Here is a 15,101-nt window from a genome sequence, read left to right as displayed (position 1 = left end):
AAGCCTGGGAGGAGAATTGGAATGTAAGGAGAGCCTTTAAGGAGGATACAGAAATGGAAAAGGTTATGGAGGAAACACCAGGTGTTAGGGTCACTGACAATAATGAGGAGAATGGAGTAGTGGGTACAGAAGAGAACATTGTTGGATCAGTCCATGGATCAGTCAAGGAGTCAAGGGTGATAGGGCAAATGCAGGAATGTGGACATGAGGAATGTCAGATCAGCCGTGATCCTGTTGAGTGACAGAGCAGACTCGAGGGGCTGAACATTTTACCTCTGGTCCTCTCTCTTCTGGAAGTTAAGGAGACAATCAAGGGTAGGAGTACAGAGTGATTCGAGCAGGAGGTTTTAAAGTTGGGCTCAACAATCGAGAGATTCACAAAGCAGGAATGAACGTAGATCATGGAGTGCAAGGATGATGGCCAAGTGGTAATACTGAGAGATAGGGTATGGGCAGCAGGCTCCTGGATGAGGTCGGTATGAGGTCAGTGTGGAAGGGCCCTGGATGAGGTCAGTGTGGAAGGGCCCTGGATGAGGCCGGTATGGAAGGTGTAAGAAGGAATGGCTTTGGAGCCGTGTAATCAGGTGGTGAAAAAAGGATGTGCGAGAGATTTGATGGCAGACAGGAGTGAGGCAGGAGCAGAGATGGGTGATGTCATGGAGATGGAAAGCAGGGGTCTCTATGACAAAGGGGAGATGGGGGCAGAGGGAGCCATGAGCTCAGTCAGGGTCAAACAGGATGCTATATTGCTCAGCCTGAGATAGGCACTGGAGAAGGGGTTAGGTGGAGTCATACAGGGATAGTCTTTGTGACGGCCGCTCTGATCAATGGCTTTGATCTTCCCAATATTTAATTGGAGAGACATTATGATTAACAGCTTCATAAATGCTTGACTATCTATGTAATCAGTGGTTTGTGGTTTTTTAACTGGCTCGTGTGTGTAGCCATTAGTCTCTAACTGCGTATATAGTGACCTTTCGCTTGTAATTTGAGATCATTGGCTTGTGGTGAAATTGGTTGGGAGGTGAAAATGGAATTTATTTAAACCCAGTTGAGCGTAGAATTCTTGTAAGATATTGTGAGCTGGGAGATTCTGCTTCTCCTGGTTAAATTATGACTTGTGGTTGTGAATGATTTACTAGATGAGGGAGCAAAGCTTTCAATGTGATTGGATAAATTCACTTGTCATCTTGGCTAAAGTCAGAACATGATCTACATGCAAGTTGTTCGGTCTTTTGCAAATTAGTGACGTGCATTTTGTTAAATTTGAGAGTCACTTCTACAAAATAATAGGCTTTTAGAGGGAATCGTTTTCATTCAGTGCAAATTCCAAGATGAATACAAAAACTGCATTGGCTGAGTCTCTCTGCTGTCGGGAAGTGTATGAATAGGAATAATGTAACTACCCATTTTAGTCAATGCTAAACATACTGTAAAAATAATTCCGCTGTGTCTTTGGATGTTCATCTTTTGGCCTCATAAAAACTGTCGTGTAAGGGCTTTAATGAACCTTAGAGCAATCTAATGATGATTTCACTGAGCTGCACTTCATTAGGCATAAGTAGCACAGTGTGGGCGGAGTTTATCAGATCCATAAGAGAATATGCATGAACTGCCCAGGGACACATGAGTTGGAAAAGGAGAGATATAAGTGCAGTGTAATAGTCTGACCAGTGCAGAGTGGTAGATGACATGGAATAGCCTTTCAATAATGTAACAACAAGATGACTTCTGTTTATCCTGTAGTATCCCAGAATCCTTACAGATGGAGGCAAACCATTTGGCCCACCAAGTCCACACCGACCTCTCCGAAGAGATTCCACCCAGACACCCCTTCCCGCTATCCCTGTAACCTGGCATATCCCATAAACTACACATCCCTGGACACTATGGGCAATTTAACCTGGCCAACTCACCTAAAGTGCACATTTTTTGGACTGTGGGAGGAAACCGGATTACCCGGAGGAAACCCACACAGAGAATGTGCAAACTCCACACAGTCAGTCATCCAAGGGTGGAATTGAATCCAGGTCCTTGGCACTGTGAGGCAGTAGTGCTAACCACTGAGCCACTGTGCCGGTATTTAGTACTAGGCTGTATCAAACAGTGTTATAACACAGTCCAAATCCAGAGGCAGGTCTTGACTTCGTCTTGTCCTCCACAAATCTGTCTTGAACCCAAACCCATTGTGTGCAAAAAAACATGCACGCTAAAATAAAAAGTGATTGTGAAGTGATGTAGAACCCAGTTTCTGTACCAGGGCACTTAGTAACTGTGCAAGCTTTGGAATCAGGATGATGTGAATTGATGGATAAGATTAAATGTCCGTAGGATATACGCAACAAGACTTCTTCCTCTCCTGTGAAAATGTGGAATACCTCCCAGTTATAATGATTTGTTGCAAATTTTGTGGTTAAGGTCAAAGAGAGAGTGGAATTATAATGGATGAGATTAATGAGAAGAAATTTATTAATGAGCAAAATTGCCAAAGAACAGCCACCAGCCAAAAGAGGTGAGAGTATAATCATTCCAGATGATATGGTTACCTCACAGTGGCAAAGTAACTGGGTGTTAGCATGAATCGGTCATGTTAAGGTTCTAACTGTGTTTCAATATGCATGGTCAGATACCCAGGACCAGCAATGTCTGAAACTGCTGTCGGACTTGGATAAGATTCAGAATGATATAGCCAAACAGGAGAAGGCAATCCAGTCCTGTACCCGCCCACCACTGGAACAGAAGAAGCCCATCCAGGACAGCAAGGACCGCATCCAGGACCTAAAGGTAACTCCGTTGCTCGAGTTAAATATAAGTGAAGTGATTACATTTATATAGCACGGGTCACAGTCTTAGGCGAGCAATGATGCAGTGGCATGATCAGTTGACTGGTAACCTTTAGGGTATGGGGTAATGTTCTAGGAAAATGGGTTCGAATTCATGAGGGGCAGTTGGTGAAACTTGAATTCACTTAATGGAGGTGTAATTAAACAACTGCTCCAATGACCACCATTGTCATAAAAACCTATCTGGCTCACTAATGCCTTTTAGGTGAATGAACTCAGCCATCCTTACCTGGGCTGGCTGACACCTGACTCCAGACCCATAGTAACGTGCTTGACTATTAACTGCCCTCCGAAATGACCCAGCAAGCCACTCAGCACAAGGGCAAGTGCTGATGGGTAACAAAAGTTGGCCTTGCCAGTGACAAGCACATCCCATCAAAGAATAAAGAAGCATGTTTCTTTATAAGATCAGGAGGGGCATGGATAGGGTAAATAGACAAGGTCTTTTCCTTGGCGTGGGGGAGTCCAGAACTAGACAGCATAAGTTTAGAGTGAGAGGGGAAAGATTTAAGAGGCCTAAGGGGCAACGTTTTCACACAGAGGGTGGTATGTGTATGGAATGAGCTGTCAGAGAAAGTGGTGGAGGCTGATACAATTACTGCATTTAAAAGGCATCTGGATGGGTATATCAATAGGAAGGGTTTAGAGGGATATGGGCCAAGTGTTGGCAAATGGGACTAGATGAGGTTAGGATATCTGGTTGACATGAACGAGCTGGACTGAAGGGTCTGTTTCCATGTTGTACATCTCTATGACTCTATGCTAACACCTACTTCACAGTGTAGTATTGTCGGAAATCCAATAGCCAATTTTTACAAGTGGAATTGAGGTAATTGACAAGATGATCTGTTTTGCTGGTGTTTATTGAGGGATATTAACTGATGACTAGGCCACGAGGAGCACTTAAACAGTGCAATATGACCTTATTCACTCACCTAGGAGAGCAGACCTATCCATCAAGAGACATCACCTTCAGGCAGTGTAATATTATCCATTTACCTTTGTCGAATCCTCTGTTTCATCATGAACCCTGAATATTCTGACTCACAGAATAGACTGAGCCAAAGCTGATTCACATAAATTCCTTGTTCTGTTGAAATGTTGGAGCCTGGGTGGAGGCCAATAATCCTTTTGACAGGACACCTTGAATACTCAGCGTTGGATAGGGTTGCGAGTGTCAGAGCTTTGTTTCCAGCTGCTGAAACTAATAATAATTCTGAAACTTGGGCAGGATGAGGATCATAGAGTCATAGAATCCTGACAGTGTGGAAGCAGACCTTTCAATCCAACGAGTTCACACCGACCATCCAAAACGTAACCCACCCAGACCCATTCTCCTACCCTATTACTCTGCATTTACTCCTGACTAATGTACCTAACCTACACATTCCTGAAGACAATGAGCAATTTAGCACGGCCAATTCACCTAATCTGCACATCTTTGGACTGTGGGAGGAAACCGGAGCACCCACAGGAAACCCACACAGATACGGGGAGAGTGTGCAAACTCCACACAGACAATTGCCTGAGGCGGAGGCTTGAATTGAACTGGGGTCTCTGGCATTGTGAGACAGCAGTGCTAACCACTGAGCCACTGAAGGATTCAATATAAAAATGATGATCCTTCACTCGCCAACTGCATTCAAACTCCAACTATGAAGAAAACTTTTATTATGCAAATATCAAATCGAATTGCATTTAACTGGTTTATAAATCTGGTAATGCTTTGCTGTGGCCTGGTGTCTGGTAATATTGTTGAAAGTTTGAATGTTATCCTGTTTGCCATGATGGTAAATTTCAGTAGTGAGGACACTTTGACCAGGTTCTACTGAAGTTCACCTCTTTGAATATAAAGATAGGGAGATTATACTCTTATTATACAGGGCATTGATGGGACCACCTCCTGAACTACTGGTACTCGGTAATTAAGGAAGCATGGACATGTATTGGATACAGTTCGGAGAAGGTGTATAACACTGGACAGTCTAGCTATTCCAGGTATTAATGTGGAAGGGCCAGAAAGAGAAGTTTGTACCTCTTAGAGTTTCAAAGAGTAGGAGATGATTTGAATCCGAGGGGACTTTGCAGGGTGAATATGGAAAGGATGTCTCCCTTAGCAGAGACTCTAGAACCAGGGGATATTGTTAGAAATAAGGGATCATCCATTTAAAACAGTATAAGGACAATTTGTTTTTCTCTCTGAGGGACATATTGGAAAATTCCTTCCTCAAAAGGCCAGTGGAGGCAGAACCACTGAATGTTTTCAAGGCAAAGGATTTTAGAGTCTTGTTATGGAAGGGGGTGAAAGGTTATCAGAACTGTGGAGTTGAGATCAGATCAGCCACAATCTTATTTGGAGTTGGACTAGGTTTGAAGGGCCAAATGGCCTACTCTCATTGTGAATTGAAATGTTTGTTTGCTTCATGGTCTGTTAGTGGAGCTCTGATCTAAGGCAATCATTTGAATTTGTAATGTGACCCACTTACTCCCGCTAGAGATGACGCACACTTGTACACAGGGGCTTGTTCTCTGCAAACAAAAGGAATATGCTCAAGCCTTGCTCCTCTTTTGGATGATCTGGAGGCTTGGGAAGCCTGGAGTTCTCTGTTACTTTCTCCATGACAATGCCTTGACCACTTAGAGTCAAATTGTCAACCAGTGGGCACAACTTTTGATCAATTGAGATTCCCTATTCTTGCACTTGTCTTGATAAATGTGAGACATGATGTTTTGGAAGCCTCTCTCTCTTCACTCTCGTTCACTGCTGAATGGACATTTAGCTCATAGCATTATCTTCCCAAACTCTTGACCTTTGGTCATCAGTATACCAAGATTAACCGGGCCTAGCTTCCCTCCCTGTGAAAAGGATTTTAGAGTTTCAGTTTTGGAAGGAGTGGGTCACTTTAAAGACATGAATACACCTGAAATATGAATAATATTGAACTTGCTGTGTATATGTTTTTTTTCTGTCCAGAACATCAGTGGTTCAATTGGCCAGATTGAAATAGCAAAGATGTCCAAAGAAAGGGAGTGCCAGGGATTTCTGTCCCAGTATCCCCAGGTGGCTGGTGCTCCTCAGCTTCGCACCAAACTGGATGACACTAACAACAAGTTTGACCAGGTCAGCCTCCTGCTCAACTGCTCTGAAGAGAAGTAAGTAACATCAGCTTTACATGGTAATATGTTATATTTGTATGTTTGTTATCCTGTACAGGTATGCCCTGCTTTTTGAAAGTTGGCATTATGCCACTTTGCTTTTACGAAAGACCTATATTAATACTTGGTTTCACTAACTGAAAGAAATCCGAAGAGGATTTTCACTTTTACGAGAAAAGGCAAAACTTTTCCCATTTAAATTAATGCCTCATTGTTTTATGCCATTTTGACTTATGAAAGGTTTCACAGGAACACTCTACTTCTGGATAGTGGGGGATACCTGTATTAATATTGAACGCAGTGACATTAGCCTGATGCGTGATTCAGGTGGAGAGCTGGTAACTGTGATTCACCCAAATCCACCCAATTTCCTTTCCCGTTGAAGACAAGAAAGAAACAAAATCACAAAATATCTCCCAACCTTTCTAAGCTCCCAACACATTGTGTTCCGGACTGCCTGAAGTTTCTCCGCATTCAGTGCAAGCCAGTCACCTTCGTTTAATAGGTGCAGCTCCTCATGTGTGAATCCCCAGATCTCATCCTTGTATCTTAGGAGGATGACAGGTGGCAGTCTTGGTCAGGAAACAGGAGCACGAGATGAGAATGTGGCCTATCCAACCTACTCCACATTCCCTTTCTGTTCTTGGAATCCCTACAATGTGGAAACTGGCCTTTGGGCCCAACAAGTTCACACCTAGGCCCATTCCCCTGCATTATGCACCTAACCTGAACAACATGAGCAATTGAGCATGTCCAGTTCACCTAACCGCACACTTTTGGAGGAAATCCACGCAGACACGGGAGAAATTGCAAACTCCACACAGACAGCCGCTTGAGGCTGGAATCAAACCCAGGTCCCTGGTGTTGTGAGGCAGCAGTGCTAACCACTGAGCCACTCTGCCTGCTCCCTTGATTCCCTGAAAAACTAAGTGTCTGCCTACCCCAGCCTTCAATGATGGAGTACCCACAGCTCTCTGGGATAGAGATCTCCAAAGATTCACAGCCCTCAAAGTAAAGTGGTGTCTCCTCACCTTCCATGACCATACTTCTCCTCCAAGACCGTGCCCTGTATTTGAAGTTCCCTCGTGGACCCATCTCTCCACATCTACTTTGCCAAGCCCCTTCAGAACCTTGAATATTTCAATAAAACATATCTAATTCTTGTAAACTCCAGAGACTGCAAACATAACTTGCTCAACTTGCTGTCATAGGACAACACTGCACCTCCATTAATGGGATTAGGACATCACTAGCTAGCCCAGCAGTTATTGCCCATCCCTATTTGGCCAGAGGGCAGTAAAAAGTCGACCACATTTCTGTGGGTCTGGAGTCACGTAGGCCAGACCAGGGAAGGATGGAAGTTTCCTTCCTTAACGGGTGCCAAATGGGTTTTTCCAACAATCGGCAACAGATTCTTGGTCATCATTGGGCTCACAAGAAATAGAGGAGAAAGTGAGGTCTGCAGATGCTGGAGTATCAGAGCTGAAATGTGTTGCTGGAAAAGCGCAGCAGGTCAGGCAGCATCCAAGGAACAGGAAATTCGACGTTTCGGGCATAAGCCCCTCATTCCTGATGAAGGGCTTATGCCCGAAACGTCGAATTTCCTGTTCCTTGGATGCTGCCTGACCTGCTGCGCTTTTCCAGCAACACATTTTCAGCTTCATAAGATATAGAAGCAGAATTAGGCCATTCGACCCATCTGGTCTGCTGTTCAAGCATAGTTGATATTCTCCTCATCCCCATAACCCTTCAACTTATTACCAATTAAAAATTCATCTAACTCCCCCCTAAATGTACTCACTGCCCCAGCGTCCATTGCACTTTGGGGTGGTGAATTCCACAGATTTGCTGCCCTTTGGGAGAAGTAGTTTCTGTTCAACTTTGTTTTAAATTTGCTGCCCCTTATCCTATCATCTTAGGTTCTTAATTCCGGACTTTTTTAAATGTGTTGAATTCAAATTCTACCATCTGTCCCCAAAGTGTTACCTGGGTCTTTTAGAATTAAGGTAATACTGATAATACCATTAGGCCATTGCCTTCCATGTGTCACCATACCTTGTCACAACACCTAATGTTATCTCACCTCAAGAGTGTGATCCCATTGAATTTCTTTTTTTTAGTCCCCTATACTGAGGAGACTTTAAAATCTCCTGGTTATATTTTTCTGTTTTTCCTTCCTTGCCCCCACACTCTCGCCTAGCTGTGGTAGTGCTTATATTTTCCCCAGCCCCCATGTTGTGTGTGTACGGGTGTGAGACATAGCGAAAGACACAAGGTGTACAAATCTTTATTTAATTCCCACCACCAGGAAGAAAGGGAACACCCGAGTGACCAGAGACAAGCAGTGCCCTTCTTAGAGGGCAATGCTGTGTGATCAAACAGTGAAGGGGAGGGCAGGGGTTAAATCAAAATGGAGTTTAGATTAGATTCCCTACAGTGTGGAAACAGGCCCTTAGGTTCAACTAGTCCACACCGACCCTCCGAAGAGTAACCCACCCAGACCCATTTCCTTCTGACTAATGCATCTAACACTATGGGCAATTTAGCATGGCAAATTCACCTGACCTGAGGGCGGTAACCAGAGCAAACCCACGCAGACAATGTGCAAACTCCACACAGACAGACAGACTCCTGAGAATCAAACCTGGGACCCTGGTGCTGTAAGGCAACAGTGCTAATCACTGAGCCACCCAAAGAGTTGGAGGGGGAAATAAAGCACTCCACTCCCTGTGGTGCCCACTTTGATTAGATTAGATTAGATTACTTACAGTGTGGAAACAGGCCCTTCGGCCCAACAAGTCCACACTGACCCGCTGAAGCGCAACCCACCCATACCCCTACATTTACCTCTTACCTAACACTATGGGCAATTTAGCATGGCCAATTCACCTGACCCGCACATCTTTGGACTGTGGGAGGAAACCGGAGCACCCGGAGGAAACCCACGCAGACACGGGGAGAACGTGCAAACTCCACACAGTCAGTCGCCTGAGGCGGGAACTGAACCCGGGTCTCAGGCGCTGTGAGGCAGCAGTGCTAACCACTGTGCCACCGTGCTAACCACTGTGCCGCTTCTCCCTGGACAACTTGAGGGAATCGGTAGCAGCCGTGTGCTCCTTCTCCACGGACACCCGGATATGAATGTGGCTGCGGTGATCCCGTTGAAACCATGCAGCTGGGAGCATGTGATTGGCGAATTCAGCCAGATATACGGCTACGGCTACACTCTTCGGGTTTCTTTCCCTTCTGAACCTGATGCTGGACTTGCATTTTCTGTGTGACCCTTTGTCCCGGTGCAGTGAATTACAGGCACACTAACTTGTGAATCTTCACAGGGCACAGGCTGCGAACAAGTTGGAGAACACACTCCAGAAAGGCAGGACCACTTTGTCAGAATACGAGAACAAACTGCTCAAGGATCAGACTGTCCCAGATAGTATCTGGGGACTGGATAGCAAGAAGCAGGAACTTGACGTGAGTACAGTCTTAACACTTTGAGACCACGTAGCCCTGAAGGCCTGGTCTGTGAAAAATCAGGACGTAGTCTTTATTTTTAATCTTCCCGAGGCACCTGTGATGTGACCAATCACTCAATTCAAACTGAAAGGCAGTGCTTGGCTCTACTGTCAATAGATGTGAAGCTGGGAGAGTACAGCAGGTCAGGGAGCATCCGAGGAGCAGGGAATTCAGCATTTCGGGCCAAAGTGTCGACTTCCCTGCTCCTCGGATGCTGTCTGACCTGCTGTACTCTCCCAGCTTCACATCTATTGACTGATTTCCAGTAGTCCTTACTGTCGCTTACCTCTACTGTACCTTGTGTATTTAGTGTTGCCGTGTTGTCTGTTAACTATTGCCCTCCCTTCTCCCATCCCTGTCTCACCTGGGAAGGTAATAAAGGCCAAATGCATGTTTGCTAACTGCGATCCAGCTGCAACATTGTGCAGTTCCTGCCCCTGATGTTACAGTTTTTAGTTTCCATTAACAGTTCTGCCCCTGTATTTTGTTTCTTATCCCAGTCCCTCCGAAACTTGTACTCTGTGATGTCTTTTTGAGGTTTGGACAATGCCCTCAGTAAGGGCTGCTTAGAATGGAGGACAGAGGTCCACCTGATATAACACTCAGAGCCATAAGAGATGTACAGCATGGAAACAGACCCCTCGGTCCAACCCGTTCATGCCAGCCAGATATCCTAACCTAATCTATTCCCATTTGCCAGCACTTGACCTGTATCCCTCCAAACCCCTTCCTAGTCATATACCCATCCAAATGCCTTTTAAATACTGTAATTGTACCAGCCTCCACCACATCCTCTGGAACTCATTCCAAACACGTACCACCCTCTGCATGAAAAAGTTGCCCCTTAGGTCCCTTTTGTATCTTTCCCCTCTCACCCTAAACCTATGCCCTCTAGTTCTGGACTCCCCCACCCCAGGGAAAAGACTTTGTCTATTTATCCTATCCATGCCCATCATGATTTTATAAACCTCTATAAGGTCACCCCTCACCCTCCGACGCTCCAGGGAAAACAGTCCCAGCCTATTCAGCCTCTCCCTATAGCTCAAATCCTCCAACCCTGGCAACATCCTTGTAAATCTTTCCTGAATCCTTTCAAGTTTCACAACATCTTTCCGAAAGGAGGGAGACCAGAGTTCAGTCAGAGCTCTGCTGTGGCTATTGTTACCTGAGAGTTTGCAACTCCAAACCTTCATCTCTCAACTCCCCTCGGGGTCACAACCCTCAGCCTGTCTTAGATATGAATCGATCACTTGTTTCACAGTTTTCCCAGGTGTCTTCCCACATCCTGACATTTTAATTTCTATTTTCATCTTCCCATTTATCAATGTTTCAAACCTCCAATCTCCTTATTGTCCAAACACCGAAATGTTCTCTCCCTTCCAAATCGAACGCAGATACCTCACGATTGAGCTTCCTGCTTCCTCAGACGTGATGCTGTATAATCCCACCAAGACCTCGCGTCGAGTTGAGCCTAGGGTGTGGGGCTGGGTGTCACAGCTCGGAAAAACGCGTCTCGCTTTTTGTTTAATCCAGTATCTTCCCTTCTCGCAGGCTATGCGCTCAGAGCTCAAATCCAAGAAAGCAATTCTTCAGGAGGCTGACCAGGACTTGAACAGAGTGAAGAGAACCTGCAACGTGCTGACCGACAACTTTCAGGAGCACTGCCCCGATGTCGAGCGACAGGCCTCCGAGGTCAAGAAGCTCAACAAGCGCTACGACAACATCAACAAGCAACTGGACATCCGGTTGGTGCCCTACTTCCCCATGGTATCTCTGGCATCAGCTTCACTGGCGGTCTGCCAGGCTGCAGCCATGTAAAACCCAGACGCGCCTTTCCGACCTGTCATTCCCTAGGTCCCATCTCGACTTGAGGGGTTGGAGTGAACGTGCAGCATCGAGTCTAGGGGAATGTGGAATGTGCCGATCATAACCTCCATACACCACCAAGTCCTTCACAGCCAGCTTTCGAAGAGCATTCATTGTGGCCACCAGGGAAAGTCTGCAAACCACTCCATGAAAAGCAAGCTCCCCTAACGATCCATGTGATACTGGGTAGACAGTCTTTTTTCTGATGGATAAGTATTCACCATATCTTCCCTGGTCCCCTTTGAAACAATGAGGGACAGTGAGGACGGCAGATACTGGAGAATTGGAGTCAAAACATGTGGTACTGGAAAAGCGCAGCAGGTCAGGCAGCATCTGAAGAGCAGGAGAGTCGACATTTCGGGTATAAGCCCTACATCAGCGCCCTCCACATCCCTGATAACGGGCTAACACCCGAAACGTCGACTCTCCTGCTCCTCAGATGCTGCCTGACCTGCTGCGCTTTTCCTGCACCACACTCATGATTTTGTAGAAACAATACCACTGTATCCTCCTGCGTGGGCAGACAATGCAGTGGCCCAATGTTTCATCAAAGAGACAGCACCCCTGACAGTGCAGCACTCCTTCCAACCTGCAATGGAATGTCAGCCTAGATCCTTAGTATCCCTGGCCATGGATGTAGATTGCTCACTGAGCTGGAAGGTTTGTTGTCAGACGTTTCGTCACCATACTAGGTAACATCATCAGTGAGCCTTCTGTGAAGTGCTGGTGGTATGTCCCGCTTTCTATTTATGGGTCTTGGTTTCTTAAGGTGGATGATGCCATTTCCGGTTCTTTTACTCAGAGGTTGTTAAATGGCGTCCAAATCGATGTGTTTATTGATGGAGTTCCAGTCAGAATGCCAGGCCTCTAGGAATTCCTGTACGTGTTTCTGTTTAGCCTGTCCCAGGATGGATGTGTTGTCCCAGTCAAAGTGGTGCCCTCCTTTGACTGGAAGTAAGGATACTAGGGAGAGTGGGTCATGTCTTTTGGTGGCTAGTTGGTGTTCCAGAACTAAACTGAGACATGCACGAGAATTCCTAGAGGCCTGGCATTCTAACCGGAGCTCCATCAATAAACACATCAATTCAGACCCCAGTTACCAACCACTGAGGAAAAGAACCGGAAATCATGTCACCCACCTTAAAAAAAAAACCAAGACCCATAAATAGAAAGCGGGTCACAAACACCAGTGCTTCTCCGGAGGCTCACTGATGATGTTACCTAGTATGGTGCCGAAACATCTGAAAACAAACCTTCCAGCTCAGCGAGCAAACCTACATCCAGAACCACAACCTGAGCTACAAATCTTCTCAAAAATTGCTAATTCCTGGCCATTTGAAGCAGTCCGTACCAGGCGATGAACAATGTGGTAACTTCAAGGCACGTTTGGAAGAACATTTGAACAAATCTGGGTATACAGAGGAACCCTGATTATTCAGATGCCTCAGGTGGGGTGTATTTTGTTCTGATAATTGAACGTTCAGATAATTAAATGCCGTATATAACACAGTTTAGCCAAGCATCGGGACCTTGCGATCTTGTCCAGATAATCCGAAATTCAGATAATCTAGCTTCCTCTGTATTGCTAAATACAGATGAAGGGAGCATTTTGAACCCAGTTCTCTCACAGGCTATACTATTTGCCTGTCCTTATTTTTTTTCTCTCCTCTCCCTCTTCATTTTGTACCCGTTCAGGAAGTAACACATTCAGCTCCTAGTTAGGCTGACGGGCCTGTAATTAGAGGGATGGACTTAGATTAGTTCACAGGTCAGCGCAACATCGAGGGCCGAAGGGCCTGTTCTGCGCTGTATTGTTCTATGTTCTACCTGCATTCTAACTGTATTTTTGTAGCACCAAGAGCAACAATTTACTGAAATGACTGATCTATTTTACAGGGGTTAGGCAGCAAGATATAGTTGAGGCCATGATGAGATCAGCCAGGATCTTAGTGAAGGGCAGAGGGGCTGAATAGCCTTTGTTTGCACCTGTTCCTTGGATTCCTGCTCACTGGGGGGTGGTTGGCAGATCTGCTTTCGAAATCATTCCTTTCTCAGTGCCTATTTCTCACTAAGCTCCTCTGAATTAACTAGTAAAGAAAATAACAGCGTAAACATAGTAATTGTTGTCTTTCAAACAGATCTGAAAATCTACAAAAGGCCAAGGATGCGTACTCCAGTTTCCGGAGTGGTAGTGACTCTCTGGATAGCTGGCTCTCCAATATCCCGAACTACGAACCCCGGGAGACGGACAGCGCCAAGAACATCGATAACAAACTGAAGAATCAAATGGTATGGAGCTTACTCAGTGTGTAACTACACCCACATTGGATTAACAGTCAACCATCTGTGGATGTGGAATTGTAAAAGCATTTTGAAATCAGCACCTTTATTTTCCACCTGGGGACCCTGCAGCCTTCACATCTCAATATTGAGTTCAACAACTTTAGGGCTCGCACCTTCTCCTTACCCCAATCCCCCCCCCCCCTCACCAGGCCTTGTTATCACATGGTCTGCTGTTACACACAACCTATTGTTAGCCACTAACAGTCCTCATTAACAGCAACTCACCCTCCCAGCCAGATTGTTAACCACTCCTTTGTCCAACTTCTCTCCCTCTTTGGGCTCTGTCCTACCTATCATTTACTTACCGCCTTCCCCCTCTCCATATAAATCAACATTTTCCTATCTACCATCAGTTCTGAGGAAGGGTCACTCAGAGCCAGAGAGATGTACAGCATGGAAAGAGACTCTTCGGTCCAACCCGTCCATGCCGACCAGATATCCCAACCCAATCTAGTCCTGCCTGCCAGCACCCTGCCCCAGATGGCAGGTATTTCTGTGTATAATGCAGAAGATGTAGGATCAGTTCATTCCAAAAAGGAAGAAAGATCCTGAGGGGAGGCAGGATTGGCCGTGGCTGATGAGGGAAGTTAAGGACCATATAAAGACAAAAGGGAAAAAGTATAACATAGCAAAGATGAGTGGGAAATCGGAGGACGGGGAAGCTTTTAAAGAACTACAGTGGATAACTAAAAAGGAAATACGCAAAGAAAAAAATAAGGTACGAAGGTAAACTGGCCAAAACTTTAAAGGAGGATAGTAAAGGCTTTTTTTTAGGTATGTGAAAAGAAAAAAAATGGTTAAGACTAAAATTGGTCCTTTGAAGACAGAAACGGGTGAATTTATTACGAGAACAAAGAAATGGCAGAAGAGTTGAATTGATACTTCAGATCTGTCTTCACTGGGGAAGGCACCAGCAATCTCCCAGATGTAATAGTGGCTGAAGGACCTGAACTGAAGGGAATTTATATTAGGCAGGAAGTGGTGTTGGAGAGACTGTTAGGTCTGAAGGCTGATAAGTCCCCAGGACCTGATGGTCTGCATCCCTGGGTACTGAAGGAGGTGGCTCTAGAAATCGTGGATGCATTAGTGATCATTTTCCAATGTTCTATAGATTCAGGATTAGTTCCTGCAGATTGGAGGGTGGCTAATGTTGTCCCACTTCTTAAGAAAGGAGGGAGAGAGAAAACAGAGAATTGTAGACCAGTTAATCTGACCTCAGTGGTGGGAAAAATGCTGGAGTCAATTATAAAGGACGAAATTATGACACATCGATAGCAGTAACAGGATAGGTCAGAGTCGGCATGGATTTATGAAGGGGAAATCATGCTTCACTAATCTTCTGGAACTTTTTGAGGATGTAACTCTGAAGATGGACAA

At 45.4% G+C, this 15,101-nt stretch overlaps 1 protein-coding gene across 1 annotated transcript in view; it reads left to right on the top strand.

Moving 5' to 3' along the window:
* The window catches only part of ppl (periplakin), an 81,509-nt gene that overhangs the window by 57,294 nt on the left and 9,114 nt on the right, over window positions 1-15,101 (top strand). The window contains exons 15-19 of the mRNA XM_060840489.1: window positions 2,627-2,784; window positions 5,818-5,996; window positions 9,335-9,473; window positions 11,067-11,260; window positions 13,520-13,670. Coding sequence (XP_060696472.1) covers window positions 2,627-2,784; window positions 5,818-5,996; window positions 9,335-9,473; window positions 11,067-11,260; window positions 13,520-13,670 — 821 coding nt within the window. The remainder of the gene's footprint in view (window positions 1-2,626; window positions 2,785-5,817; window positions 5,997-9,334; window positions 9,474-11,066; window positions 11,261-13,519; window positions 13,671-15,101) is intronic.

The sequence above is a fragment of the Hemiscyllium ocellatum genome, chromosome 20 (assembly GCF_020745735.1).
Source record: "Hemiscyllium ocellatum isolate sHemOce1 chromosome 20, sHemOce1.pat.X.cur, whole genome shotgun sequence".
Lineage (NCBI taxonomy): Eukaryota > Metazoa > Chordata > Chondrichthyes > Orectolobiformes > Hemiscylliidae > Hemiscyllium > Hemiscyllium ocellatum.
Note: the sequence above shows the minus strand (reverse complement) of the source record. Positions and strands in the feature narration are given on the sequence as shown.